We start from the raw sequence: 17,905 nt of genomic DNA, 5'->3' as shown, positions 1-17,905 counted from the left end.
CTGTCGTTCTGCCCCTGAACAGGCAGTTAACCCACTGTTCCTAGGCCGTGATTGAAAATAAGAATTTGTTCTTAACTGACTTGCCTAGTTAAATAAAAGGTAAAATAAATCAAATTCACTTCTATGTCCTCTCCCATTAAGGTCCCTGTTAAATCACTTCTATGTGTCATTCTATGTCTCCTCAGTCAATGTTGGAGATTACATCCAAGCCGTTCTGGACAGGAATCTGGCGGAGAATATTTCTCGTGTGCTTTACCCCAACGATAACGTAAGTTCTAGATTGGTAAATTGACCACGTAGGTGTTTTGTCTCCCTCCTGCTCTCTTTCGTGTCGTTTAGCAGACGCTCTTATCCAGAGCGACTTAAAATATTGAGTGCATACATATTCAATGATTTTTTTTTTTTTCACACACTGGTCCCCTCGTGGGAATTGAACCCACAACCCTGGTGTTGCAACCACCATGCTCTACCAACTGGGCCCCGTGTGTGTGTGTGTGTGTGTGTGTGTGTGTGTGTGTGTGTTTTAATTCTCACTTGGCACCTCTTGTTTTCTCCCCCTCCTATTTGTGGATGTTTCCCGATAAGCCCTGGTCTAAAGTAGTGCACTACCCAATAGGTCCTGGTCAATATTAGTGCACTATAACGTATAGGGTGCCATTTCGGCACGCACACCTTGATTCCTCCACATACTCATCTCATATGTATATACTGCACTCAATACATTACATTACATGTACCATCACTCATTTATATCTTTTGTACATATTCTTTATCCCCAGACTTGTGTCTATAAGGTAGTAGTTTTGGAATTGTTGCATTACTTATGACATGCAGTGGAACTAGAAGGACAACATTTACAAGGTCAGAACCATGTATTTCAAAGGACCTGGTACTTGTGACCATTAACATCTGCTAACCATGTGGTTAAGGCTTGAACCATGTGACCATTAACATCTGGACCATGTGACCATTAACATAAAGGCAGGTCTGAAGCCAGTGGTTAAGGTCAGAACCATGGGTATTTCTAACCTGGGTATTTATATAAAGGCAGGTCTGAAGCCAGTACCATCTACTGTATCTTGACCTATGCCGTTCTGGACCATCACTAACCATTCAATAACATCTTTATGGGACCATACATCTTTAACCATGGGACCAATAACATCTGCTAACCATGGGACCAATAACATCTGTCTATAAGGTAGTAAGTTTTGCTAACCATGGGACCAGCTAACATTACTAACCATGGGTTAACATGGGACCATAACATCTGAACTAACCAGGACCAATAACATTTCACTAACCATGGGACCAATAACATCTGCTAACCATGTATGTGACCATTAACATCTGCTAACCATGGGACCAATAACATCTGCTAACCATGGGACCATTAACATCTGCTAACCATGGGACCATTAACATCTGCTAACCATGGGACCAATAACATTAGATTTGATTTGTTGTAGTTCTTTGAAGGGAAGGAGCTGCGGCTGAAGCAGGAGTACTTCGTGGTGGCTGCTACCCTCCAGGACATCATCCGGCGCTTCAAGAACTCCAAGAAGGGCTCCTCCGGCCCGGTTTCCTTCGACAGCTTCCCAGAGAAAGTAGGTTACTTACTGATTTTTATCATGACTCCACTGAATCCTAACAACAACAAATACAGTTGGTTGTTCTTTTTTTTTGTTGTGTGTTGACAGGTGGCCATCCAGCTGAATGACACTCATCCTGCCATGGCCATCCCAGAGCTCATGAGGGTCTTTGTGGACGTTGAGAAACTTGACTGGGACACGGTGCGTTTTTAAAAAGGGGGAGAGGATGAAACTGATTATTTATTGTATGAAAATAAAACCACAAACTTTATCTAAACTAAAATAATAAAATAATAATATAATAAATAATAATAAAACTTGATAACTTTATCTAAACTTGCATAATAAGTCTTTGTGTGTGTGGTGTGTTGGGTAGATGAGTGAAAAGCCATGTAGCACCTTGAACCCTAAAGCCATGCAGCACCTTGAACCCTAAAGCCATGCAGCGCCTTGAACCCTAAAGCCATGCAGCGCCTTGAACCCTAAAGCCATGCAGCGCCTTGAACCCTAAAGCCATGCAGCGCCTTGAACCCTAAAGCCATGCAGCGCCTTGAACCCTAAAGCCATGCAGCGCCTTGAACCCTAAAGCCATGCAGCACCTTGAACCCTAAAGCCATGCAGCACCTTGAACCCTAAAGCCATGCAGCACCTTGAACCCTAAAGCCATGCAGCACCTGAAAGCCATGCAGCGCCTTGAACCCTAAAGCCATGCAGCCTTGAACCCTAAAGCCATGCAGCGCCTTGAACCCTAAAGCCATGCAGCGCCTTGAACCCTAAAGCCATGCAGCGCCTTGAACCCTAAAGCCATGCAGCGCCTTGAACCCTAAAGCCATGCAGCGCCTTGAACCCTAAAGCCATGCAGCGCCTTGAACCCTAAAGCCATGCAGCGCCTTGAACCCTAAAGCCATGCAGCGCCTTGAACCCTAAAGCCATGCAGCGCCTTGAACCCTAAAGCCATGCAGCACCTTGAACCCTAAAGCCATGCAGCGCAGCACCTTGAAGCAACTTTATGTCATAGAACAAGTGCTCAGATGTCTGTCTGTACAAACACAGAGTATAGAGCACAAAACAGTATCTAACTAAATGCTTGTGTTATTCTAGCTCCAACAGTGCAGTAGTATCTAACTAAATGCTTGTGTTATTCTAACATATTTAGCAGAATGCGGGTGTAGAGAAATGCTTGTGTTTCTAGCTCCAACAGTGCAGTAGTATCTAACTAAATGCTTGTATTCCCAGCTCCAACAGTGCAGTAATATCTAACTAAATGCTTGTGTTACTACTGCACTGTTGGAGCTAGGATCTAACTAAATGCTTGTGTTCCTGGCTCCAACAGTGCAGCAGTATCTAACTAAATGCTTGTGTTACTACTGCACTGTTGGAGCTAGGATCTAACTAAATGCTTGTGTTCCTGGCTCCAACAGTGCAGCAGTATCTAACAATACGCACATCTAAAAGTAATGGAATTAAGAAATGTATAAATATTTGGATGAGCAATGTTGTACTGGCGTTGTCTATTCTGATATATTTTAGTCATATGAGATGAGTAAAGCCGTGTGTAAACATGATTTAAAGTGACCAGGCTACGTCATTCAGTGTGTACTGCGCTATTAGAACCATTGCTCTTTCCTATCAGGCGTGGGCCATCACCAAGCGGACCTTTGCGTACACCAATCACACGGTGCTTCCCGAGGCTCTGGAGCGCTGGCCCATTGGACTGCTGGAGACCCTGCTACCCAGACACCTTCAGATCATCTACAGGATCAACCAGGGACACCTGGACGTACGTACTGTATAGACTGGGTTCAGTGGGTGGTATTCTGATGTACCACTATAGACTGGGTTCAGTGGGTGGTATTCTGATGTACGTACTGTATAGACTGGGTTCAGTGGGTGGTATTCTGATGTACCACTATAGACTGGGTTCAGTGGGTCGTATTCTGATGTACCACTATAGACTGGGTTCAGTGGGTCGTATTCTGATGTACCACTATAGACTGGGTTCAGTGGGTCGTATTCTGATGTACCACTATAGACTGGGTTCAGTGGGTCGTATTCTGATGTACCACTATAGACTGGGGTCAGTGGGTCGTATTCTGATGTACCACTATAGACTGGGTTCAGTGGGTCGTATTCTGATGTACCACTATAGACTGGGTTCAGTGGGTCCTATTCTGATGTACCACTATAGACTGGGTTCAGTGGGTGGTATTCTGACTGATGTACCACTATAGACTGGGCTGTGCTCCCTGCTAAGCGTATGAATACATTGATACTGAATGACTTGAAATGTATCCCCCTTACAAGACTCATGGACACTCATCCGGTCCCCATCAGCTCCCTCCTCTTGGCCCTAATTCACCCATAGACATGCTGCTTGTACTGTGTCAATAACCGGACTCTTCAGATTGGCAGAATCATGTGGTTTTTAGGAGGGATATGGAGCAGATTGGGACCAGCTGACACAGTGTGTTTCTGGTGTTGATCCAGGAGATTTCAGCTCTCTTCCCAGAGGACATGGATCGGATACGCAGGATGTCTCTGATCGAGGAGGACGGGGGAAAGAGGGTCAACATGGCTCACCTGTGCATCGTGGGATCTCACGCCGTCAACGGAGTCGCTGAGATACACTCTAACATCATCAAGACTGACGTGTAAGATGGTTCATCTCTGCTGTATTCTCCCTGACAGTAACAGCTTTCTCTCAGATGTGTAAGATGGTTCATCTCTGCTGTATTCTCCCTGACAGTAACAGCTTTCTCTCAGATGTGTATGATGGGGCATCTCTGCTGTATTCTCCCTGACTGTAACAGCTCAGATGTGTACGATGGGGCTTTCTAGGTTGTGTAAGAGAAACTCCCAATGTCTGAAACCTGGGTGGCAGGTAGCCTAGTGGTTAGAGTGTGGGGAGGCAGGGTAGCCTAGTGGTTAGATGTACCAGGGTAGCCTAGTGGTTAGAGTCAGGGGCGGCAGGGTAGCCTAGTGGTTAGACTGAGGGCGGCAGGGTAGCCTAGTGGTTAGAGTGTAGGGGCGGCAGGGTAGCCTAGTGGTTAGAGTGTAGGGGCGGCAGGGTAGCCTAGTGGTTAGACTGGGCGGCTCCCTAGCCTAAGTGGTTAGAATACATTGATAGCCTGAGTGGTTAGAGTGTAGGGGCGGCAGGGTAGCCTAGTGGTTAGAAGAGGGGGACACTCAGCCGGTCCCCATCAGCGGCCCTCCTAGTGGTTAATTCACCCATAGACATGGTTGAGTGTAGGGGCGGCAGGGTAGCCTAGTGGTCAGATAGGGGCCGGAGCCTGTGGTTAGATTGGCAGAATCATGTGGTTTTTAGGAGGGATAGTGGTTAGAGTGTGGGACCAGCTGAGCCAGTGGTTTCTGTGTGGGGAGGCAGGGTAGCCTAGTTTCAGCTCTCTTCCCAGGGACATGGTTAGAGTGTAGGGGCGGCAGGGATAGCCTAGTGGTTCGAGGAGGGACGGCAGGGGAAGAGTGAGGGGGTCAAGCCATGGCTCACCTGTGCCTAGTGGGATCTCAGGGTAGCCTAGTGGTTAGAGTGAGGGGCGGCAGGGTAGCCTAGTGGTTAACATCATCAAGACTAGTGGTAAGATGGTTCATCTCTGCTGGTTATTCTCCCTGACAGTAACAGGTTTCTCTCAGATGTGGTAAGATGGTTCATCCTAGTGGTTATTCTCCCTGACAGGGTAGCCAGTGGTTCAGATGTGTAAGATGGTTCATAGTGGTTGTATTCTCCCTGGCAGTAACAGTGGTTCAGAGTGTAGGGGCGGCAGGGTCAGCCTAGTGGTTAGAGTGTAGGGGCGGCAGGGTAGCCTAGTGGTTAGAGTGTAGGGCGGCAGGTAGGCTAGTGGTTAGAGTGTAGATGGAGGCAGGGTGCCTAGTGGTTATTCTAGCCTAGTGGACAGTAGGAGGCAGCTAGTGGTTCAGATGTGTAGGGGATGGTTCATAGCCTAGTGGTTAGTGTAGGGGCTGACAGTAGGCAGTGGTTAGATGTGTATGATGGTTCATCTCTGCTGTATTCTCCCTGACAGTAACAGCTTTCTAGCCAGATGTGTATGATGGTTCATCTAGGCTGTGGTTCTCCCTGACAGGAACAGGGTGCTTTCTCTCAGATGTGTAGATGGTTCATCCTAGTGGTTATTCTAGGCCTGTGGTTAGAGTAACAGCTTAGTGGTTCAGATGTGTACGGCAGGGTAGCCTAGTGGTTAGAGTGTAGGCAGGTAGCCTAGTGGTTAGAGTGTAGGGGCGGCAGGGTAGCCTAGTGGTTAGAGTGTAGGGGCGGCAGGGTAGCCTAGTGGTTAGAGTGTAGGGGCGGCAGGTAGCCTAGTGGTTAGAGTGTAGGGGCGGCAGGGTAGCCTAGTGGTTAGAGTGTAGGGGCGGCAGGGTAGCCTAGTGGTTAGAGTGTAGGGGCGGCAGGGTAGCCTAGTGGTTAGAGTGTAGGGGCGGCAGGGTAGCCTAGTGGTTAGAGTGTAGGGGCGGCAGGGTAGCCTAGTGGTTAGAGTGTAGGGGCGGCAGGGTAGCCTAGTGGTTAGAGTGTAGGGGCGGCAGGGTAGCCTAGTGGTTAGAGTGTAGGGGCGGCAGGGTAGCCTAGTGGTTAGAGTGTAGGGGCGGCAGGTAGCCTAGTGGTTAGAGTGTAGGGGCGGCAGGGTAGCCTAGTGGTTAGAGTGTAGGGGCGGCAGGGTAGCCTAGTGGTTAGAGTGTAGGGGCGGCAGGGTAGCCTAGTGGTTAGAGTGTAGGGGCGGCAGGGTAGCCTAGTGGTTAGAGTGTAGGGGCGGCAGGGTAGCCTAGTGGTTAGAGTGTAGGGGCGGCAGGGTAGCCTAGTGGTTAGAGTGTAGGGGCGGCAGGTAGCCTAGTGGTTAGAGTGTAGGGGCGGCAGGTAGCCTAGTGGTTAGAGTGTAGGGGCGGCAGGTAGCCTAGTGGTTGGAGTGTGTCGTTCTGCCCCTGAACAAGGCAGTTAACCCACTGTTCCCCGGTAGGCCGTCATTGTAAATAATAATTTGTTCTTAACTGACTTGCCTCGTTTAAATAAAAATATTTTTTCAATGTAAACCTTCTGTTATATTGTTGTTAAACTGTTTTGGTACGGTGGGCCTTATTGAACACGATTCTACCGTCCTTCTAGAATCTAAAATATAATTAATTTTTTTGTTCTGAAAGGTTCCGAGACTTCAGCGAATTAGAACCGGAGAAGTTCCAGAACAAGACCAATGGCATCACTCCTAGACGCTGGCTCCTCCTCTGTAACCCGGGATTGGCTGAGCTCATTGCTGAGGTTTGATTGGCATCTTTGATTGTCCGTTTTTTTTATCTCTCTTGATATTCCTGTATCTTTTGAATGCAATTTTCTTTGCTAATCTGCTATGTCACCTTCATGTACTTCGTCTACATGTTTCTAGGCCATTGGGGAGGAATATGTGAAGGACCTCAGCCAGTTACAGAAGCTCAATGAGCTGGTAGACGATGATACCTTCATTAGAGATGTGTCTAAAGTCAAGCAGGTAAAGTCTCCCCACCCATTCATTAACAACAGTCAACATGCATGGCCTATAATGGATCATGGGGCATATTTGTGAGTTCTACTCTGTTTATTTACTCTATTTATTCAGTTGGTTGGATTGTTTGCTTGGCTGGAACATTGTTTTTAACCTGGGGGGGGGGGCATTTTCTGCCAATATTACTATTGGGAAATGGCTCAGAACCATGCCAGTAATGTTGTAATATAATATATTGGCAGAAAATGACCCCCCATGGATAAAAACAATGTTCCAGCCAAAGAAACAATCCAACCAACTGAATAAATACACTGAGTACACATCAGTGTGGAACTCTAATTCCATGCTAACTTGGCGCAGACAGGAAGTTGACCATATAATTGCCATGCAAACTCAGCGCAGACAGGAAGTTGACCATATATAATGCCATTTGCAAACTGTTGGGGCGTTGCAGGAAGTTGACCATTTCATAAGATTTTTCCATTCAAACTGATCCCATTGGTTAAACAGGAAGTTGACCAAATGGAATGCCATGCAAACTCGGTGGCACGTAAACAGTAAAGAAGTTGACCATATATAATGCCATGCAAACTCGGTGGCACGTAGGATGTCAACAGTAAAGATGACCACTATATAATGCCATGCAAACTCGGTGGTAAAGTAGGATGTTGACCATATATAATGCCATGCAAACTCGGCGTAAACAGGATGTTGACCATATATAATGCCATGCAAACTGGCGTAAAAACAGGAAGTTGACCATATATAATGCCATGCAAACTTCCTGCGTAAACAGGAAGTTGACCATAAAGATATAATGCCATGCAAATACTGGCGTAGAACCTGGAAGTTGACCATGTCATATAATGCCATGCAAACTCGGTGGTACGTAAACAGTAGTAAAGATACCTCTGTGTTCTACTTCCTGCGGTGGTACAAGTAGCATGTCATACTGTAGTAAAGCGTAGAGAGTAAAAGTAAAAGTCACAGTAAAACCATGAGTAAAATAAAAGTTTGGGGTTTTTGTTCCTAGGTATCAAAAGTAAATGTATTTGGGGCTTGTTGCTGATGTTACTATTTAAAAAAAAAAAAGATCTTTTTTACATATATTGAATCCCATTGGTTCAACACGGGGACACGCAACCCAAATGGAACCTCTGTGTTCTCCAACACTCAGACATCATTACAGATAGCCAGGGGGACACTGACATCATTTACAGATAGCCAGGGTCACATTCCAACACTCAGACATCATTACAGATAGCCAGGGGGACACTCCAACACTCAGACATCATTTACAGATAGCCAGGGTCACACTCCAACACTCAGACATCATTACAGATAGCCAGGGGGACACTCCAACACTCAGACATCATTTACAGATACTTCCTGACATCATTTACAGATAGGTGGTAAAATACATCATTTAAGTTAGGGTTTTAAATATTCTTAAGTATCAAAAGTAAATGTATTTGCATCAAAATATACATTAAGAAAAATTACAACAGTGAAATGATTTGATTTAAAAAAAAAGACATCATTTTTTACTATATATTTAAGAAGCCAGGGACACAATTTTTTTTTTATTTTAGGGGTTTTCATTTACAGATAGCCAGGGTCACACTCCAACACTCAAACATCATTACAGATAGCCAGGGTCACACTCCAACACTCAGACATCATTACAGATAGTCAGGGGCACACTCCAACACTCAGACATCATTTACAGATAGCCAGGGTCACACTCCAACACTCAGACATCATTACAGATAGCCAGGGTCACACTAGCCAACACTCAGACATCATTACAGATAGCCAGGAGGACACTCCAACACTCAGACATCATTACAGATAGCCAGGGGAACACTCCAACACTCAGACATCATTTACAGATAGCCAGGGTCACACTCCAACACTCAGACATCATTTACAGATAGCCAGGGGGGAACACAGATAGCCAACACTCAGACATCATTTTACAGGGGGACACTCCAACACTCATACATCATTACAGATAGCCAGGGGGACACTCCAACACTCAGACATCATTTACAGATAGCCAGGGGAACACTCCAACACTCAGACATCATTACAGATAGCCAGGGGGACACTCCAACACTCAGACATCAATACAGATAGCCAGGGGGTGTCAGAGAGAATTTAATGGAGTAAAAAGTACCACATTTTCTTTAGTAAAGTAGTGAAAAATATAAATAGTAAAGTACAGATGCCCCAAAAAACTACTTAAGTAAAAAATCCCCATTGACTGTTTGTGGCGAGCCCTATGGGCCCTGGTCAGAGGTATTAGGGCCCCTGGTCAGAGGTATTAGGGCCCCTGGTCAGAGGGAGTACATTCACTTAAAAGGGAATAGAATGCCATGTGTATCATGTCTTTCTGTGCCCAGGATAACAAGGAGAAGTTTTCCCAGTACCTGGAGAAAGAGTACATGGTGGAAATCAACCCGTCCTCCATGTTCGACGTCCACGTCAAGAGGATTCACGAGTACAAGCGCCAGCTCCTCAACTGCCTTCACATCGTCACCATGTACAACCGTACGTTGTGTGTTTGTGTGTGTAGTGCACTAGTTTTGTCAAATAGGGAATAGGGTGGCATTTGGGCCTACCTGCCTTATGATGACCCATGGTTATATATGATCTGTGAAGCTTCTACGTAGCCTTTTTTTATAAAGGGTTATGAAGGCTTCATTTAGGCGTTACAATAAGTAACACCTTATTGTTTAAAATCTGATCAAATATTTTATTTATTTGTTTTGTTTTTTAAAGGCATCAGGAAGAACCCAAAAGCACCTTTTGTTCCCCGGACTGTGATCATTGGTGGCAAGGTACGTTCCAGACTACCTTCAACTCTTTCTCTCAATATCGGAAAAGAGAATTGACCTCCTGACTTTCTCATCCAAATGGGGTTTTGAGGAGGAGGAAAGCGGACGCGAGGAATCAAGGAAATGCAATTGAGATTCTCCCTGTGTCTTTCATGTATTCCTTACACCCTCTCCCCTCGTTTTCATCATCTATTGGAGGAAAAGGCTTGAAGGGGAGGAGCTGTGGCTCTTCTACGTCTGCTAAATGACTTGAATGTAAATGTAAATGGAAGTGAGGAGAGGGGACACCCTAGTGAAATTAATTGACACCCTAGGCCCCCTGGTAAAACGGTAGTGCACTATCATGACCCCTAGGGGCCCCTGGTAAAAAGTAGTGCACTATCATGACCCCTAGGGGGCCCCTGGTAAAAAGTAGTGCACTATCATGACCCCTAGGGGCCCCTGGTAAAAAGTAGTGCACTATCATGACCCCTAGGGGGCCCCTGGTAAAAAGTAGTGCACTATCATGACCCCTAGGGGGCCCTGGTTAAAAGTAGTGCACTAAATATAGGGAAAATGGTACCCTTTTTTTTTTTGGGATGCAACCCCATGAATGGAGGAAAGCTGAATTTGAGAAGGATCCTTTGTCTCCCTCTACAGGCTGCGCCGGGGTACCACATGGCCAAGATGATCATCAAGCTGATCACGGCTGTGGGAGAGGTGGTCAACAAAGATCCTGTGGTGGGCAGCAAGCTGAAGGTCATCTACCTGGAGAACTACAGAGTCTCTCTGGCTGAGAAAGGTACTGTCTCTACCTGGAGTACTACAGAGTCTCTCTGGCTGAGAAAGGTACTGTCTCTACCTGGAGTACTACAGAGTCTCTCTGGCTGAGAAAGGTACTGTCTCTACCTGGAGAACTACAGAGTCTCTCTGGCTGAGAAAGGTACTGTCTCTACCTGGAGTACTACAGAGTCTCTCTGGCTGAGAAAGGTACTGTCTCTACCTGGAGAACTACAGAGTCTCTCTGGCTGAGAAAGGTACTGTCTCTACCTGGAGTACTACAGAGTCTCTCTGGCTGAGAAAGGTACTGTCTCTACCTGGAGTACTACAGAGTCTCTCTGGCTGAGAAAGGTACTGTCTCTACCTGGAGAACTACAGAGTCTCTCTGGCTGAGAAAGGTACTGTCTCTACCTGGAGTACTACAGAGTCTCTCTGGCTGAGAAAGGTACTGTGTATATATCTACAGTTGCTAGTGAAAGTCATGGGCTTTGCTCTTTTTTCATGTTTATTTTGATCTTGACAAACTCTCCAGTCCCTGCCAGTGACTAGCATACCCATAACATGATGCTGCCAAAATAATACTTACCTTTTCAGGGGAAAAGCATTACCATTATCCTTGTGGGAGTATTAGTGATGTCCAGGTAACTGCCAAAATAAAGGAAACGTCAACATATAAAGCGTCTTAAGGGTTTTTGGGTCACCGTGAGTCAGAACAGCTTCAATGCACCTTTGGTCTAGATTCTACAAATGTCTAGAACTCTATTGGAGGGATGCGACAACATTCTGCCACGAGAAATTCCATCATTCTGTGTTTTTTTTTGTGTGTTTTGTGTTGTGTGTGTGTTGATGATGGTGGAAAACGCTGTCTCAGGCACCGCTTCAGAATCTCCAGGTAATTAGGTTGAGATCTGGTGACTGAGACGGCCAGGGCATATGGTTTACATCGTCTTCATGCTCATGAAACCATTGTGACCACTCGTGCCCTGTGGATGAGGGAATTGTCATCCTGTGAGGGCGTAGCCAAAATAATGGCCTGCCCAACATTTTTATGTGACCCTAAGCATGATGGGATGTTAATTGTTTAATTCGCCCAGGAACTACACCTGTGTGGAAGCACCTGCTTTCAATATACTTTGTGTCCTTCATTTACATTTAGTGGCAGTTACTCTATTAGATACAGGTAGCGCTAAATGTGTCCCCAAAATGTGCCAGGTAGCCTAGCGGTTAAGAACATTGGGCCAATAACCGAAAGGTTGCTGGTTTGAATCCCCAAGCTGGCTAGGTAAAAAAAAGTGTCTGTGCCCTTGAGCAATGAACTTAGACTTACAGGAACAATTAGGTTTATCTGGGTAAGAGTCTGTTAAATGGCTCACTACTGTAAGTCTCTGGATAAGAGGGTCTGCTAAATGACTCACTACTGTAAGTCTCTCTGGATAAGAGTCTGCTGAATGACTAACATGAGCGATGTAAATGTAAATCGGGCCCTGGTCAGAAGTAGTGCACTATAAACTGTATCCTGTATTAGAGATGGATCTGTTTTTTTATATCTATTTCCCTCCCACTGTAATCTATTTCCCCCTTACTGTAATCTATTTCCCCCTTACTGTAATCTATTTCCCACCTTACTGTAATCTATTTCCCACCTTACTGTAATCTATTTCCCCCTTACTGTAATCTATTTCCCACCTTACTGTAATCTATTTCCCACCTTACTGTAATCTATTTCCCACCTTACTGTAATCTATTTCCCCCTTACTGTAATCTATTTCCCCCTTACTGTAATCTATTTCCCCCTTACTGTAATCTATTTCCCACCTTACTGTAATCTATCCCCCCTTACTGTAACCTATTTCCCCCTTACTGTAACCTATTTCCCACCTTACTGTAACCTATTTCCCCCTTACTGTAACTTATTTCCCCCTTACTGTAATCTATTTCCCCCTTACTGTAATCTATTTCCCCCTTACTGTAATCTATTTCCCCCTTACTGTAATCTATTTCCCACCTTACTGTAATCTATTTCCCACCTTACTGTAATCTATTTCCCCCTTACTGTAATCTATTTCCCACCTTACTGTAATCTATTTCCCACCTTACTGTAATCTATTTCCCACCTTACTGTAATCTATTTCCCCCTTACTGTAATCTATTTCCCCCTTACTGTAACCTATTTCCCCCTTACTGTAACCTATTTCCCCCTTACTGTAATCTATTTCCCACCTTACTGTAATCTATTTCCCACCTTACTGTAATCTATTTCCCCCTTACTGTAATCTATTTCCCACCTTACTGTAATCTATTTCCCCCCTTACTGTAATCTATTTCCCACCTTACTGTAATCTACCCCCTACAGTAATCCCAGCCACGGACCTGTCTGAGCAGATCTCCACAGCTGGCACGGAGGCATCCGGCACTGGCAACATGAAGTTCATGCTGAACGGAGCACTCACCATCGGCACCATGGACGGAGCCAACGTAGAGATGGCCGAGGAGGCTGGAGAGGAGAACATGTTCATCTTCGGCATGAGGGTGGAGGACGTGGCAGAGATGGACGTACAAGGGTAACACACACACACACACACAGGGGGACATAGAGGGTAGGGTTTGTTTTCACAAAATATATCTAATACTTATCTAAGGGTCATACTTTATGCAATGTTACATCGACCGCGCCAAATCGACCGCATCGACCACATCGACCGCGCCACATCGACCACATCGACCGCGCCACATCGACCACATCGACCGCGCCACATCGACCGCGCCACATCGACCACATGACCGCGCCACATGGGCCACATCGACCACATCGACCGCGCCACATGGGCCACATTGACCACATCGACCGCGCCACATCGACCACATCGACCGCGCCACATCGACCACATCGACCACATCGACCGCGCCACATCGACCACATCGACCACATCGACCACGCCATAAAGTTATGCGATGCTTAACTCAATAAGCATCTTGACTCGTGTTTGATTTACTGAGTAAGTCATCCATGAACACATCGTTGACCCGTTTTGGTTGAAAGGGAAGTTGCTCTATTGTAAACCTTGTAATGTAGAGATGTGACTATGATGTCTTGTTGTGAGAAATGTTGCTGCTCTTCCTGTTCTCTCCTCTTAAGCTACGATGCCATGACGTATTACCAGAACATTCCAGAACTGAAGCAAGCCATCGATCAGATCAACAGTGGATTCTTCTGTCCCAAACAACCAGAGCTCTTCAAAGACGTCACCAATATGCTTTTCAACCATGACCGGTAGGTAGTGGCTGTGAACCCCAAAATGGTACCCTATTCCCTATATAGTGCACTACTTTTGACCAGGCCCTATGGCACCCTATTCCCAATATAGTGCACTACTTTTGACCAGGCCCTATGGCTCCCTATATAGTGCACTACTTTTGACCAGGCCCTATGGCACCCTATTCCCTATATAGTGCACTACTTTTGACCAGGCCCTATGGCACCCTATTCCCTATATAGTGCACTACTTTTGACCAGGCCCTATGGCACCCTATTCCCTATATAGTGCACTACTTTTGACCAGGCCCTGGTCGAAAGTAGTCAACTGTTGAAAGGATTTGGATGCCATTTTGGGATGCAGAAATAGAATTACCAGAGGGGTCGAGGAACGCCTCTCCAGTCAATTTGACTGCAACACCCCATCGCAGAACATTAATTTGAATGGGAATGTTGATTCCAGTAATTGTATTTCTATGGCTACAGTACTGTTGGCTGCTGCGGTCCTTCCTGAGTCATGACATTGACTGTCTCTGTCTTCAGCTTCAAGGTGTTTGCAGACTATGAGGACTACATCAAGTGCCAGGAGAAAGTCAATGAACTATATCAGGTAATCATCATTATCCCCCATGTACCTCTAGTTAATAATGACTATATCAGGTAATCATCATTATCCCCCATGTACTTCTAGTTAATAATGACTATATCAGGTAATCATCATTATCCCTCATGTACCTCTAGTTAATAATGACTATATCAGGTAATCATCATTATCCCCCATGTACCTCTAGTTAATAATGACTATATCAGGTAATCATCATTATCCCCCATGTACCTCTAGTTAATAATGACTATATCAGGTAATCATCATTATTGCCCATGTACCTCTAGCTAATAGCGTGGTAAGTTGACTGAGAACACATTCTCCTTTACAGCAACGACCTGGGGAATAGTTACAGGGGAGATGAATGAGCCAGTTAGAAGCTGGGGATGATTAGATTGTCATGATGGTATGAAGGCCAGATTGGGACTTAACCCTGGTGTCCTGGCTAAACACCCCTACTCTAACAATAAGTGCCATGGGATCTTTAATGACCACAGAGAGTCAGGACACCGGGGTTAACACCCCTACTCTAACAATAAGTACCATGGGATCTTTAGTGACCACAGAGTCCACACATCTATTTTAACATCCCATCTGAAAGACTGCACCCTACACAGGGCAATGTCCCCAATCACTGCCCTGGGGCATTGGGATTTTTTTTTTTTGACCAGAGGAAAGAGTGCCTCCTACTGGCCCTCCAACACCACTTCCAGCAGCATCTGGTCTCCCATCCAGGGACCAACCAGGACCAACCCTGCTTTGCTTCAGAAGCAAGCCAGCAGTGGGATGCAGGGTGGTATGCTGCGGAAGCCTGATTACAGTAGAGCCTGATACGGACCATCCTGCTGAATAGATTACAGTAGAGCCTGATACGGACCATCCTGCTGAATAGATTACAGTAGAGCCTGATACGGATCATCTTGCTGACTAGATTACAGTAGAGCCTGATACGGATCACCCTGCTGACTAGATTAGTAGAGCCTGATACGGACCATCCTGCTGAATAGATTACAGTAGAGCCTGATACGGACCATCCTGCTGACTAGATTACAGTAGAGCCTGACCACCCTGCTGACTAGATTAGTAGAGCCTGACCACCCTGCTGACTAGATTACAGTAGAGCCTGATACGGATCACCCCTGCTGACTAGATTACAGTAGAGCCTGATACGGACCACGGACCATCCTGACCATCCTGCATAGATTACAGTAGAGCCTGATACGGACCATCCTGCTGACTAGATTACAGTAGAGCCTGATACGGATCATCCTGCTGACTAGATTACAGTAGAGCCTGATACGGATCATCCTGCTGACTAGATTACAGTAGAGCCTGATACGGACCATCCTGCTGACTAGATTACAGTAGAGCCTGATACGGATCATCCTGCTGACTAGATTACAGTAGAGCCTGATACGGATCATCCTGCTGAATAGATTACAGTAGAGCCTGATACGGACCATCCTGCTGACTAGATTACAGTAGAGCCTGATACGGATCACCCTGCTGACTAGATTAGTAGAGCCTGATACGGATCACCCTGCTGACTAGATTACAGTAGAGCCTGATACGGACCTGAATAGATTACAGTAGAGCCTGACCATCCTGACTAGATTACAGTAGAGCCTGATACGGACCATCCTGCTGAATAGATTACAGTAGAGCCTGATTACGGATCATCCTGCTGACTAGATTACAGTAGAGCCTGATACGGACCATCCTGCTGACTAGATTACAGTAGAGCCTGATACGGATCACCCTGCTGACTAGATTAGTAGAGCCTGATACGGATCATCCTGCTGACTAGATTACAGTAGAGCCTGATACGGATCACCCTGCTGACTAGATTACAGTAGAGCCTGATACGGACCATCCTGCTGACTAGATTACAGTAGAGCCTGATACGGATCATCCTGCTGACTAGATTACAGTAGAGCCTGATACGGATCATCCTGCTGACTAGATTACAGTAGAGCCTGATACGGATCACCCTGCTGAATAGATTACAGTAGAGCCTGATACGGATCATCCTGCTGACTAGATTACAGTAGAGCCTGATACGGATCACCCTGCAGAAAAGATTACAGTAGAGCCTGATACGGACCATCCTGCTGAATAGATTACAGTAGAGCCTGATACGGATCGTCCTGCTGAATAGATTACAGTAGAGCCTGATACGGATCGTCCTGCAGAAAAGGTACATCTGGGCACAATTACCATTCTAAGGTGGTCCTTTGTGGCGCAGTAGGTAAGACAGTGGTGTTAGCAAATTTGTAGGTTCAATTCCCACAGGGGTTTACATGCTACCATAAACATGTTTGCACTCACTACTGCAAGTCTTTTCAGACAAAAGTGTGTGTGTATATTTTTAAAAAATTGCTGAATGACCAAAATGTAAAAGTAAAGTGGCATTATATATCTATATATATATATCATGTTTTTTTCCCCTTAGAACCCGAGGGAGTGGACCAAGATGGTGATCAAGAATATCGCTGCGTCTGGGAAGTTCTCTAGCGACCGCACCATCACCGATTACGCCACGGAGGTGTGGGGGGTGGAGCCTACAGATCTGAAGATCCCACCCCCCAATGAGCCACGCGAGGCCCTCGACGAGACGGCCAGGGCGCTGCGGGAGAAGTGAGGCTGCCTGGTGTGGTGTGGACCAGGGTGAAGTTACTCCTAGATGCTGTTCTTGTCAGTTTAATGGTTAGGAGTGGGAGATGGGGAAGCTAATCCTTGACCTGTACCTAGGGAAAACTTCACCCCAGATTGCCTGCCATTATTTAAAGGGAAAATCTGAAAATATGTAACTCCATAAACGGAGCTCTTTATGTAAAGCAGTTGACTGCATAAACAAACAGTGTTCTATTTTTCTGACCCCGTCTTCTAGGTGCTACACTGTTGCAACCAGATTCTTACCGTGTCTTTCAGTTGCCAACTGGCTCATACTGTACTTGAAAGTGAAGTTATCAAAAAAAGTTGATCATGACCCTTAATTTTCAAATATTCTGTATTTGTTACTTAAAAATAAATCTAATCGTCTCTGATCTGATGTATTTTAATGTTTTATTTTTCAACTAATAGTAACTTAAAAAAAAAAAAATTACCTTTATTTAACAAGGCAAGTCAGTTAAGAACACATTTTTATTTTCAATGACTGCCTGGGAACAGCGGGTTAACTGCCTGTTCAGGGGCAGAACGACCTTGTCAGCTCAGGGGTTTGAACTCGCAACCTTCCGGTTACTAGTCCAACACTCTAACCACTAGGCTACGCTGCCGCCCCGACATTATGAACATGGTTACAGACAAGTATGAGAGAGACTAGTACAATACAAGATCTGACTCAGAACATGGACACG

General features: G+C 45.6%; 1 protein-coding gene and 3 long non-coding RNA genes across 4 annotated transcripts in view; 1 reads left to right on the top strand and 3 right to left on the bottom strand.

Moving 5' to 3' along the window:
* LOC118379105 (glycogen phosphorylase, liver form-like) overlaps positions 1 to 17,593 on the top strand; it is a 32,703-nt gene extending 15,110 nt beyond the window's left edge. The window contains exons 7-21 of the mRNA XM_052496221.1: positions 186 to 268; positions 1,470 to 1,607; positions 1,701 to 1,793; positions 3,226 to 3,372; positions 4,080 to 4,243; positions 6,756 to 6,870; positions 6,995 to 7,096; positions 9,496 to 9,643; positions 9,875 to 9,933; positions 10,570 to 10,711; positions 13,043 to 13,250; positions 13,826 to 13,960; positions 14,486 to 14,552; positions 16,999 to 17,183; positions 17,437 to 17,593. Of these exons, the coding sequence (XP_052352181.1) occupies positions 186 to 268; positions 1,470 to 1,607; positions 1,701 to 1,793; positions 3,226 to 3,372; positions 4,080 to 4,243; positions 6,756 to 6,870; positions 6,995 to 7,096; positions 9,496 to 9,643; positions 9,875 to 9,933; positions 10,570 to 10,711; positions 13,043 to 13,250; positions 13,826 to 13,960; positions 14,486 to 14,552; positions 16,999 to 17,183; positions 17,437 to 17,542 (1,892 nt within the window). The 3' untranslated portion in view covers positions 17,543 to 17,593. The remainder of the gene's footprint in view (positions 1 to 185; positions 269 to 1,469; positions 1,608 to 1,700; positions 1,794 to 3,225; positions 3,373 to 4,079; positions 4,244 to 6,755; positions 6,871 to 6,994; positions 7,097 to 9,495; positions 9,644 to 9,874; positions 9,934 to 10,569; positions 10,712 to 13,042; positions 13,251 to 13,825; positions 13,961 to 14,485; positions 14,553 to 16,998; positions 17,184 to 17,436) is intronic.
* On the bottom strand, positions 10,673 to 11,151 carry LOC127915796 (uncharacterized). Its single transcript, XR_008092238.1, has 3 exons — positions 11,054 to 11,151; positions 10,819 to 10,959; positions 10,673 to 10,771 (listed from the first exon to the last, which is right to left on the bottom strand). It is a non-coding gene; the product is annotated as an uncharacterized LOC127915796 (long non-coding RNA).
* Positions 12,369 to 13,026, bottom strand: LOC127915793 (uncharacterized). Its single transcript, XR_008092234.1, has 3 exons — positions 12,695 to 13,026; positions 12,557 to 12,588; positions 12,369 to 12,472 (listed from the first exon to the last, which is right to left on the bottom strand). It is a non-coding gene; the product is annotated as an uncharacterized LOC127915793 (long non-coding RNA).
* On the bottom strand, positions 15,372 to 16,595 carry LOC127915795 (uncharacterized). The gene is made up of 3 exons (XR_008092237.1): positions 16,263 to 16,595; positions 16,049 to 16,121; positions 15,372 to 15,465 (listed from the first exon to the last, which is right to left on the bottom strand). It is a non-coding gene; the product is annotated as an uncharacterized LOC127915795 (long non-coding RNA).
* Positions 17,594 to 17,905: the final 312 nt, after the last annotated feature.

The sequence above is a fragment of the Oncorhynchus keta genome, chromosome 35, assembly GCF_023373465.1.
Source record: "Oncorhynchus keta strain PuntledgeMale-10-30-2019 chromosome 35, Oket_V2, whole genome shotgun sequence".
Classification (NCBI taxonomy): Eukaryota; Metazoa; Chordata; class Actinopteri; order Salmoniformes; family Salmonidae; genus Oncorhynchus; species Oncorhynchus keta.
Note: the sequence above shows the minus strand (reverse complement) of the source record. Positions and strands in the feature narration are given on the sequence as shown.